General features: G+C 37.6%; 1 protein-coding gene across 1 annotated transcript in view; it reads left to right on the top strand.

Annotated features, from left to right (window-relative positions):
• The window catches only part of kif6 (kinesin family member 6), a 61,409-nt gene that overhangs the window by 43,986 nt on the left and 5,002 nt on the right, over positions 1-12,421 (top strand). The window contains exons 16-20 of the mRNA XM_016662136.1: positions 2,401-2,503; positions 2,735-2,790; positions 9,336-9,386; positions 10,777-10,864; positions 11,006-11,141. Of these exons, the coding sequence (XP_016517622.1) occupies positions 2,401-2,503; positions 2,735-2,790; positions 9,336-9,386; positions 10,777-10,864; positions 11,006-11,141 (434 nt within the window). The remainder of the gene's footprint in view (positions 1-2,400; positions 2,504-2,734; positions 2,791-9,335; positions 9,387-10,776; positions 10,865-11,005; positions 11,142-12,421) is intronic.

Here is a 12,421-nt window from a genome sequence, read left to right as displayed (position 1 = left end):
AAATTGAGCTGTTTGGCCACAACACCCAGCAATATGTTTGGAGGAGAAAAGGTGAGGCCTTTAATCCCAGGAACACCATGCCTACTGTCAAGCATGGTGGTGGTAGTATTATGCTCTGGGGATGTTTTGCTGCCAGTGGAACTGGTTCTTTGCAGAAAGTAAATGGGATAATGAAGAAGGAGGATTACCTCCAAATTCTGCAGGAAAACTTAAAACCATCAGCCCGAAGGTTGGGTCTTGGGCGCAGTTGGGTGTTCCAACAAGACAATGACCCAAAACACACATCAAAAGTGGTAAAGGAATGGCTAAACCAGGCTAGAATTAAGGTTTTAGAATGGCCTTCCCAAAGTCCTGACTTAAACCCCATTGAGAACATGTGGACAGTGCTAAAGAAACAGGTTCATGCAAGAAAACCATCACATTTAGCTGAACTGCACCAATTCTGTCAAGAAGAGTGGTCAAACATTCGACCTGAAGCTTGCCAGGACCTTGTGGATGGCTACTAAAAGCGCCTAGTTGCTGTGAAAATGGCCAAGGGACATGTAACCAAATACTAATGTTGCTGTATGTATATTTTTGACCCAGCAGATTTGGTGACATTTTCAGCAGACCCATAATAAATTTATGAAAGAACCAAATTTTATGACTGTTTTTTGTGACAAACATGTATGTGTTCCGATCACTCTATCACAGAAAAATAAGAGTTGTAGAACTTATTGGAGACTCAAGACATCCATAACATTATGATTTTTTACAAGTGTATGTACACTTTTGACCACAACTGTATATATATATATATATGCTCATTTTATTACATGCTTCTATTATGTAATGTTTCCCCATTACATAATCTAAATCCACAAAGCACACGGATTAAATTAGGTTATCCACATAAATATCAAAAGAAAAACATTGGTGAGTCATATTCTCCAAATCTGAGGATTAGTGCCATCTTCTCTGGTTTAAGCTGGTTGCGGTTTCTCAAACACTTGAAGCAAAGAGAAAGGAAGAAAAAAAACAAAAAAACAAACGAAACAGTGTCCTTGTATCTGTGCAGCTATGTTATTGTATGAAATGAGGTGATGTTTCTCTGAGATATTCCTGGTATGTTGCTGTTCATGCAAGCCAAACGGTTCCCCTGTGAAAGCCCAACAGTGAATTGTTGAGATTGGCTCCAACAGTCTATGTCCACATGTTGGCTGCTGGTTTTAGTCAAGACTTTCCAAAAATGAAGAAACACAAATCACTTACTAAACAGCCATAATTCTCAAACGAGTCAGAGCCCTGTGTATGTCCCTCTGCAAACGTCACAAAAGTAACAATAGTGGAAATATTGGAAACTGATGTCAAGTTTGGGGTTTTCCAAAGTTGAGCATTTACTTAAGTTTACTTCTTGTGCAAAGTAGGATATTTTTACATCTTGATAACACTCTTGTTAAAACAGTTTTGGATTACAAAAAAACAAAAACAAAACACAAAGATCTAGAATGACCTTGTTCCAAATAAAAAAAAACTATATTTATAGCACATGCATAGATCTTCAGGAAACAAACCCTATTAAAATCATTACAAGCATATAAAACAGTGAGGATGTGGGGTTCAAAATAATTTAATGTCCTAATTTGTAGAAGTTTATGTTGGAGGGGGTGGGCTGTAGTAGGTGTTGCTGACATGCTGTTTATCTTTGTGTTTATATCCCTCCTAACCCTGAACAACAGTCTAATTGTTCGTGTGGTTTGTCCTTGGTAAAAGGTGGAAGGTTGGGGGGTTCGGCCCACATCTGGCTGCCAGATTGGAGTCAAAGGATGTGGGAGAGACCACAGCTCTGTCCAATTTTCTCATAGTTATTAGATTTGTTTTAGGGGAGTATGACAAACACAGACATTGTAAATAAGGTAATTTGAATGATGGGTTTAGTTAAGCAAATATTTTAGAGATTAGAGTCCCATACTGTGTTTTCCAGTGAGTAACAGCCATGATTCAGGACTGAGTGTAAGCTGTTTGCTGGAGGCAGTTTAGAGATAAAGATCTCAAGCTTTAACCCAGCATGTGCAATTATAATTATCTCTCATTTGTCCAGAGCTAAGCATCTGTTTGTCACTAGCTAAAGATGAAACACAAGAAAAGAAACCAATAAAAAAGTCTGATCTTATACCCAAGTAGTTTGAAATTTGATTTGCTGGTTTTAAAAAGATTATATGTGACTTTTAAAAATGTTAATATATATTTCCCATGGAAATATTCACATATCGTTGCACATACTGTTGTCGTTTTATACGTTGAGGTTTGTGGTTGCAAACCGCAAACCTCAACGTGGTCTACTATTAAAGTAGTATTAATACTTTTGAATGGTCCTTCATGAGTATTTTGGTGTTTCAGTACAGATTTTTATCTCCTCAGGTTCAAAGTTGTCAATGGGAAAACAGGAAGCATTTGAGATTTTCATAAGAGATCACGAGGAACATCAAACCATTGAAGAGAATTCGAATATACTCAAAGAAAGGTGAGTGACGAAAGGAACAAGATATTCCTCCACAGTGTTATATGGCTTCTGCTTGCATTTAAGATTCCTTCTGATACAGTAAAGTTGCAAACACATGATAACATAAAATTTTATTTCACCTTTTTCATAATCATTGCACCTCAAAGCACACCCCTTGGTTATTTCCTTAATTGTAGTTTTCCATTCATTAAATTTAGTGTAAAAAAAGATTTGGCTTCTTCTTTTGACCAGGTCAGATGAGGCCAGAAGACTTGGAGAACAACTAAAGGGAGCCAGAAACCGAATCAGTGAGTTCTCTCAACATTTGGGAGTTCTTCTGTAGATATTACGTTACAGTTTTTAGCTGTGAACATCTTTCACGTCTACAATTTGCTCTCAGTGTTATTCCTGTGGTACCCAACCAAAAAACATCAACACCAGATCACTGTTGAGTCCCTCGAGCGTCAGAATATCTTTCACAGCATTCCTAAGCCTTCCCAGAACTGGGAGGCATTCAAATTTCCATCCACTTATAGCGGGCTTCCAACCTGTGCTTTTTACGAGTCGATCTCAGGCTGTTTTATGGCGATTCTGTTAGAGCTCCCCCGAGTTCTTCCTGATAGTCACTAACTTAACTAAGCCAAAATGATTCCTGGCATTAATTTGCAATGCAATGTGAATGAATCCAAAGACGTTCACAGTCTCTCGCTGCGATTTGTTAACACATGTACTTCTTGTAAAGCTATATGCAATGGTAGTACAGTGGCCTAATTTTACAGTTCTTTCTCTAAATACTAGGTAAATGTAAAATTTAACAGCTTTTGGATGCAGTTTTTCATTCTTAGGACTAAACATGCAAATGCAAAAGAATTTCGTAAAAAAAATTCTAATTGCTTCTTTAAAAAAAAAAAAATAAAAATAAGATGACAAATACAATCTTTCCTTACCAGATGGACTTGATGTAGTGTTCATTATCTTTGTGAGCTCCTCTGTAAAAGCAGAAGTTTTGGTAGTTGTTTAGTGTGGAGCAGTTGGGTGTCTGCGATAACAATAAGTCCAAATAGGTAAGACCTCAACAATGATCACAAAGAAGCAGTAGTTCCTACCCATCAGTCTGGGAGGGGTTAAAACATGAATTATTCTACAACGCAGAACAAAACAAATTTTCAAATCACATTTTCAAGATTTGACACCTCGGTATACTTACTCCAAGATTAACCCTTTCAATGCTCAGAGAAAAGATGAAAGCCCCAAAAGCTACATGCGATGCTCTCGAGGCCTCCAGAAGTTATTCCTGACTGAATTGTTAGAAAAAGACTGAATAAGAACAGCTTGTTTAGAAGCATTAATAAGGCTCTTCTTTCTAAAAAGAAAATGGCATAAGACACGTCATTACGTTTTTAACAAACAATACCCAACATGTCAGAACAAAAGCCTTATAGCAATTTACCCTGGTGGAGAGGTAATGATATGGGCTTGTTTTGCAGCCACAAGATCTGGACACGTTGTTGTTACTGAGTTTTTTTTATACCAAGGTATTCAAGAGTAATCTGTCCATCTGTCGGATGTCTGAAGCTTGATCGAAACTAGATCAACAGCAAAAAGTATGCCTAAAACAGCGGCAGATATACCAGAGATTGGCTGAAAAAGCAAAAAAATCAACATACTTCAAAGTCCAAACCTCAAACTTAATGTGCTGTGGTGGGACTGTAGGCAGAACAAATAAACCTCAATGAAATTAAGCGTTAAAAGGCAAAGAAGTTCTCCAAATTTCCCCACATTCACAATAGTTTGTCAGCTGCTTATTACAATAATAACAATAATCTTCATTGTCAACAGACATCTTAATTTGGCTTCGGCATTACACAGTGGTTAAAAACCATAAAATAAGTTTGTTTTTTTTTTTTGTTTTTTTTTTTACTAAATTAGATAGAAAAGAAGATCCTGATTGATTGGTTAGTTAATAGTGTCTAAGCTGTTTCCACAGAAACACTCGGAGACATCTGAAGACAAGTTTAGTAGGTTGTTGTCTGATGCAAATTTGTGCAGTAGGTGGGATGGAATTAGAGTTTTATGTGGGCTACATTTTCTCTTACAAACAAAAGTAAATTTTTAAGTTTCCCTTTACTCTTGTGATGCATCCACTCATGTGTGTTTGTGGCTGACTTCACACACCAATAAAATAGATCTGTTTACAGCAGGACCACGCCTCATCCCTGCCTTGGATCACTCTCAGTGGTTTGGCAGTTTGTGCCCGTCACCCTCATATATACCACCATGTGTTTGTCACCCCTACAGTCTATTGTTTTCCTCCTTTCGCCCCAAGAAGTGTTGACGTGGCCATGTTTGTTGTGCATCACAAAGAAATCAAGTATGACAGCGTTTAGTAACCCTTGTTCCTCCATTGACCCACACACAGTAAAGTAAAATGAAGATAAACATTTGTATGATTGAAAAGTAAAAAAAAAAAATTTTTTTTTTTCTTTTTTAACATTTCGAAAATGTTAAAAAAAATGTCATTTTCAAAAAATTGTCTCAAAACCATCTTTAGGCTGTGAATATTACTACATTATCATACTGATGGAACTGCATTCTTCCTGCATTAGACACTGTTTTTAATCAAAAAAAAGTGTTGCTTCTTCTGGCTGGTAACTCAAAGCTTCTTTGTCATTTTGGAAGCCCTGCTTGGACGCTGTTAGCCACCTATGTTTTATGCGTAATGTGCACCGTGGAAAAATTTTATGTAATATAGTGAATTTCTTTTGCTTTTGGACATACCCAGCTTGGAGGGTCGGTAGCAGGGGATAAAAAGAGAGATGGGAGCGCGAGGAAACATCAGTGTCTAAACATTACTCTATTGTACTTGGCCACGACACGTAGCTCTGGAATCCAGTCCCACTGGAAGAAGATACATTTTGAGCCTCTCGGTTCAGAGAGTGCATGCATGTGTATGTATTTGCTCAGAAAGATCAGCGATACGCGTCCTCTGCAGTATAAAACGTGGAAGGCAGCTGGAAGCAAGCAGCATCTCCTGATTATTTGGCCAGATGTTGGAGGATTTATGCAGCGCGGTCTTAGGTAAAGCATCTGGTATCTTTTAGGTAATACACTCAGCTCACCTTTAAATAAATGACCTTTAAGCCCAAGATGTTTCAAAAAATATATCATTATCAAAAAATATATCATGTAAGAGCCTCCTTTATTTTATTTTTTTCTTTCCAGTGTGCTAGACATTTCTTTTTTTAAAGGGTCTTGATCAATAGTTTGTCATGCCTTCTAAATGTTTCATTCTGGCTCTTGGCTCACTGATTAATCATGCAGTTAGAGATAGTTTTACAGGGCCTTGAAAAAACAATGACACCATTTAATCAGCCTCTCAGTTTGTCAGGTTACATTCAGAAACTATATTTGAATTTTATTTGACAGACCAACATACAGTAATGCATAATTGATAGATGGGAAATGGTGTATGATTTTCAAAATGCTTGCATAACCAATACGTGTCCACTCCACAAATTCGATCTTAGTCCTTTCCACTCACAATTATGCGTCACTTTATGTTGGAATGTCATATAAAATCCCATTAAACTATATAGGATGCTGTGGTTGTAAATTGGGTCTTTGGGGATTTTGCTACCTCAACCTTTTACAAAGATACACTTTATTCCCCCTGAACTGACGAAAAACCTCAAAAAGACACTTTGAGAGATGACGATGTCAGAACGGCAAAAATAACAAGGTAAGGACAGGTTACAAAAATATTTAGCCACACTGTGACTATTTCAGCCGCCATGCGTCACAGATTGAGATAATAAACCAGATTTTGCATGAGTGTTATGATTTATGCATTACTCATGTTGCAAATACAATTGTTTTTGCATAAAGTCTTCATGTACAGCTGTTATAAACACAGCTATTCAACAAAAAACAGAGACTGTTTAGTAAATTTTTTTGGTTTAGTATAAACAACATTTTATGTTTCCTCTCTTTTGATATGTGATATTTGTTGCAGTCAAGATACATTGGTAAACTTTTCCTGTAGGTTTTTCTTACTACTATGTTGATCTTTTGATGTATTGTTTTCTTGGTGTAAACAATATTTCATTCTGTTTACATCAGAAGCTGATCTAGATCCTTGACTCATGGCATACTTTAAATCCCATTCAAGCATCATGCCACCAAAATGTGGGTATTTATTGAAACTTATAGCTTAAAGCTTGTCTTCAAAGAGGATAACCCTTACCATATGCTATGGAGAAAAACTTAATTTGGTTAGGTTGAATCTCTCTGCATATGATGCAATATCATAAGTGCTTCCTCTCTGAAGCACTTATGATATTGCATCATATGCACAGTGGGAAAATATCAAATTATTTTCAATATTTATTCTTCATTTTAGCAGCAAAAATACCACACTAGTAAAACAATTCAACCAACCACCAATTATTTTCAGTGTTATTAATGCAGGTAAATTTCATTACAACTCAACATAAAATAGAAAAGAAAAATGACATCAATAAAACATCAGGAATTTTAGGAACCACCATTCAGTGAGACTTTGCCCTTAAAATATATTTAAAATTCTTTGATTCAACAAAGTTCAGTTGCAATGTGACAAAAACAAAAGGGACATTGTGAGAAACAGGTTTTTCCCCAGTTCTGTATGTGCTGAGTGGACACTTTCTGCTTGTTCTTTATCAACAGGTGATTTGTTGCGTTGCTCAGTTTAGATTTTTTTCCAGGAGTGTAAAGCGTTTTATATTATGCATGCGGTTCTCATCAACTCTTTCACTTTGTTGCAGATGCAGTGCATTTTTTTTTTTTTTTTTTGGTCATATAAAGCGGCGGCTATAGAAGGAGGTTACTGCCAGGATTTCAGTTGCATTTAAAGTCGAATCTGTGGTGCTTTGTCTGGCGACTGCGTTTTACTGCTCCACAAAGCCAGCACGCAGGAATTGTCAGATATTACAGATTTGCGGCCACAACTACTACACTACGTAAAAGTAGATCACGTGAATTTCCCACTGTGGTTCCTTTGTTTTGATCTTAGTGTTGGGGATTCTGAAATGCTTATGTACGTGATGTGATGGATTTAAACAACACAGACAGTGCGCTCATCATGTCTTTATGAACTCCCCTCTTAGGGGTTTAAACATCCCTTAATCCTTTAATGTTCTTTTGAAGACGCAGACTCGACATCAGTAGGCGTGTTTTAGAGTGTCGTGCTTGTAAGAGAAGACCCAGGCTACCCACCTGACCACAAAATGAAGCCACAGGGCGTCTCAGATCATTTACATTCTCAGCTACCCAAATACATGGCTTCATGAGAGGATCCCAAACTCTGCCTCATACCTCATAACCATTTGGAAAAACAGTCTTGTCACGGGCACCATATGACTCTGTGTGTCCTGTATAATGTTTCACTTCATCTGTTCAAGTCTCTGCTGTCTACAGAAACCCCTAAAGCGGTTGACTTTGAACGAAAGTGCTCGTGATGCGCTTGGAAAGACAAACTGGTTGCACTGGGATTTTGCAAACAATTTTAAAGCTTTCTGAAAGAAAGTGCTGACTAAATGCAAAATCCTTGTGGGTTTAGAATCACTTCAATCCAACTATTGTAGGACAGCATGGGTGGTATTCAGTGTAAAGGTAGTTTTTCAAGAGAGGACTTCATCTGGATTTCTCATCTATGGAGCTTAAACCTCTGATTTTAGATTGGACATAGCATCACTTTGCAGGGCTCAATTACTGAGCAGTTTTTATGTATGAGACCTAAGGGATTGTTAAAGAAAATCACAGACACTACCATTCTTCTACCCTTCATGTCTGTTTGTTTGTGACCCCCAAAAAACCCAAACCTCCCCTTCATGCTTATTCCTGGCGTTGTTTGCACAAATAGCTACAGACACTCTCGACCTAGCAACTCATCCAAACGTGATGAAGGCGATTTGGCAAAGTTCAAACTGAGCATCAGAACTGGGAAGCACTGGGGATTTAAGTGAGTTTGAACAGGCCATGTCTGTTGGGGCTTTACAGACCAGCCTAAGTGTTTCTGAAACTGCTGATCTACCCAGATGATCACACAGCCATCTCACAAGCGTACAGAGAACGGCCCAGAAATTATTTCCAGTGAGTGGAAATTATGTTGGTGTCAGGGTCTGACTTGTTTGAGGTGATAGAAACCCAACAATAACACAGATAATGGTTGTTGCTACTGACGTATAGAGAATGTCTTTGAAGATGTTGAACCTTGAAGCAGATAGACTCCATCAGCTAAGGATTACACTAAGAAAAAAACAAACAAAAGTTCATTTATCTCATTATATAAGGACTGGTTAATTGTCCTAATCTTTATGACTAGGAATCTACACCAATCGTTTTTCTACTGTCTATAACTAATAAATACTATAAATAAATAAATAGTTTTCCATAATTTAAGTTCACCATATTGGACTTCTACAAAATTTTACCGAAAATTTTAGTTCTAAAACTAAATATTTTTTTCCTAAAAAAATATATTTCTAAGCCAAAATTATTTAGTTTTGGTTTCTGAACCAAAATGCTCTTCAGTCAAAAGCTGAAATATTAAAAAAAGAACAATGTGATGAAAAATAATTGCAGTTTTTTAAACCTTGATATCTGTTAAAATCACAAACTGAGGAAAGTGCAGAAATGCCCTTGAAGAGGCTTCAAGTGTCGCTGCGGGTTTGTCCCCACAAACTGATTTTGTTTTCAGCTTCCCGTTCAGTATCTCTTGCAGGCTGCAAAAGAGATTATGTAAAAAGGTAATTTGAAAACACATTTAATGTTGAAAATTTAACATATTTTTGTCTTCTTTCTTCTTTGTCTTCAGCTGAATTGAAGAAGCAGTTGGAGACGCGGAGGAGACAAAGAGCAGCTCAGGGTATGAAGATGAAAACGTACATGATTGAACGAGATAACCCACGTGTATGTTCAACCTGCACAATGTTTAACATACACGTAAACCTATGCACTTTCTTTAGAGCTTCTGTAGATAGTTCCACCAGCAGTAAGCTCTATGTACAGTTATGTAGTGGGGAAGGAAATCCACAGTAGGAAAAAGGGAATTTTAATGGTGTTGCCAGGAACAGACCTATTATGTAACCTGTACCGTAGACATCTACTGCGTAAATATAAAAACATTTTTTTTTTTTATGTTGATTTGAACATTAGTCAAAATTAACTAACATGAGTTAATTTTAATTTGTGTTTTGCAATCAGTGATCTCTTTTGTTTCTGGGCTATACATATGATTTAAAATAGAGGCAAATTCATTCTAGCCATCCTTCAAAATTAAAAAGAATATGCGATGCATGTGAAGCAGATGTAAGGTCAGGTAAATATATTATTTTATAAACCTTCCCATTCCTACATTTAGAGCAAAAAAAAAAACAAAAAACAAGTTCTAAAATACTTTAACTGTGACAAACAAGGATAAGAATGGTTAATAAAGTCGACAAGCTCAGTGAAAGAGAGCAGCTGCATCTTGGTGGCACCAGGCCTTCATTAGAGTCTGTCCAAGTCATGTAAACCGTCTGTTTAGGAGAAGGCCACAATAAAGCCTCTATTCACAAATGTAGATGTGGAGGTTTTCTAAACTGGACCTTTAACTGAAGCATGTCCTCCTGGCACAGAAAGATTCAACTTATTTTTATTTTTATTTATTTTTTTGCTACAACCTCTCTAGATGTGTGTGGCGTGAAACACAGAATGAAGAAGCAGAAAAACATCACATGCCCACTGTTATGTATGGTGGAGGATCCGGCATGGGGCGGAGGAGTTGTTTCACGATCGTATGAGTTTGATGTCAGCTTTTCCCCTGACCATGTGACGAATCGCCTTTGAACATTTATACACTGATGTCACATCAGTGTATAAATTTTGACAAATGGAACATCTTTTTTTATCGTTTTTCTAAACTCGTCACTCCCGAAAGGATGGGAAACCCTGAACTTTCTGGCTGCTTTTGTCTTGTGTGCATTAGTGGCCACTTCAAAGCTTTGACAGAAGGCCTCAGTGACTGCAAGCTTGAATACCGAAACTACACTCTGTTAGCTCCTCTTCTGATGGTTTTGATCTGTTAACATGGACGCTTTGATGAGAAAATTTGGTCATAAAGCTAACATTTTCCTCTGGTTCTGACGTCAAAGGGCTTTTCTTGTTAGTTTAAATCTCAACCTCATGGAAGAGCTCATAAATTACATTTTACTTACATTCTACTTCTGGACGCAAATTTCTAAATATCTGCATGTTTAAATTGAATTGCTTTATAGCTGTGACAGGGAACGATATGCAGGACGGGGAGGAGAACGACCCCCTGGAAGAAAGCCTCTGCAAACAAATTAAGCAAGAGAAAGTAACGTGAGTTGTCTCAAATAACTTACCGAATGTTATTACAGTTCCCCACCCCCCCAAAAGACCCTGCTTGGTCTGATTGAACGCAGCAGGTGCTGTGTAACGACAACTAAAGATACATTTTCCACTGCTGATATCCCTTGTCAGCTACAACAGCAACCTTGGCCGCCTAAAGGCTCTGAGGACAGAGATCGAGCATCTGCAGCTGTTGATGGACAGGGTGAAGGTCAAGATCCAGAAGGATTTCCTGAAGTGGTGGAGTCAGGAGGCTTTGAATCTGCAGGTGACTGGCCTCTTTTCATCTCACCGTGCCTTTTGCAAATGTGTTCATACCCGTGGACTTTTCATGTTATGTCATAATAAAACCACAAACGTCAGTATATCTTTACTAAAAAAAAAAAAACAACAACACAATGTCGTGTGTAACTGTAGTGGCTGAAAAAACCCCCCACTAATGCAGAGTTTTCAAAACTTTTCACAACTAGGATCTTGGAAATATAAATGCATAGGTATTCACCCCATGTTTAATTTGACACTTCTAAATACAAATCCATTGCAACTGTGTTGCGATAAGCGTCAAATAAAAGAAAGACGACTATAGAATCATATGACCTCAGGTCAGGGCAGGGGTCAAGCAAAAATGGCAAATAAAAAAAACTTGTTTTAGACCAGCAGGCAAACTAGTGTGCGCTTCGATGTAGAGCTTGGTGCAGAGCCGGCAGTCCTGTTGAGGCTTAGTTCCAAACATTTTAAATATGCATACACACAATGAACTAAAATAACAGTGGCAGCAATATTATGCTTGTTAAAATTAATAATTTGTATCCAAATGGAAGGACATTAATACTTTGAGACAAAGTGTGAAAAAGTTCAAGGTTTATGAAAAAATGTGTTAGGAGCTGTAAATCTGCTCTGATCAGAATGAAACAACCAAAAATGTGATTCTCATGCTAGGTTTGTATCTATGTTTTTCTCTTTATGAACTGTGTTTCTTGCCATACTGGTGTTTTGAGCAGTGCTGACATTTAGCATGTACAACACTGGACAAATGTGTCGATTGCTGCCTCTTGTTTGTCACAAAGGCTAAATGGGACTTAGTGGGAGAAAGAATAGGAGGCAAACAGAGATGCATTTGTTTATTTATTTTTCCTGAATTCCATGTGACTCAAACACTAACAGAGTGGATAACAACATGAGTCAGAGTCTATTTTAGTCTAATATAGAAAAAGATTGCGGAGAGGACGGCTGGCAAAGGATTCAGTTGTAACACTGACTCAGTGAGGAGTCTGATAACTCACGCTTTGCTCAGCCTGGACAACTGCTGAGCACATTTCAGGCAACCAGCCAAAACAAAGATGTAAAGCAAGAACATCTGAGGAGCAAATTCTGCTGACCTTATGAATGGAGATAGGAGCGTCTCTCTCTTTTATCTCGGCAACATTTGGATATGAATTTCTGAATGACGGACGATGAGGAAGTGTAGCAGTTTTGCCTCACAAAGCTGAGTGTTTTTCTCACCAGTTTATGCCCAACAGCGTTGATCCAGTATTAGACGCACACATG

The sequence above is a fragment of the Poecilia formosa genome, unplaced genomic scaffold (assembly GCF_000485575.1).
Source record: "Poecilia formosa unplaced genomic scaffold, Poecilia_formosa-5.1.2 Scaffold8, whole genome shotgun sequence".
Taxonomy (NCBI): Eukaryota; Metazoa; Chordata; class Actinopteri; order Cyprinodontiformes; family Poeciliidae; genus Poecilia; species Poecilia formosa.
This window is presented reverse-complemented; position numbering and strand designations above follow the sequence as displayed.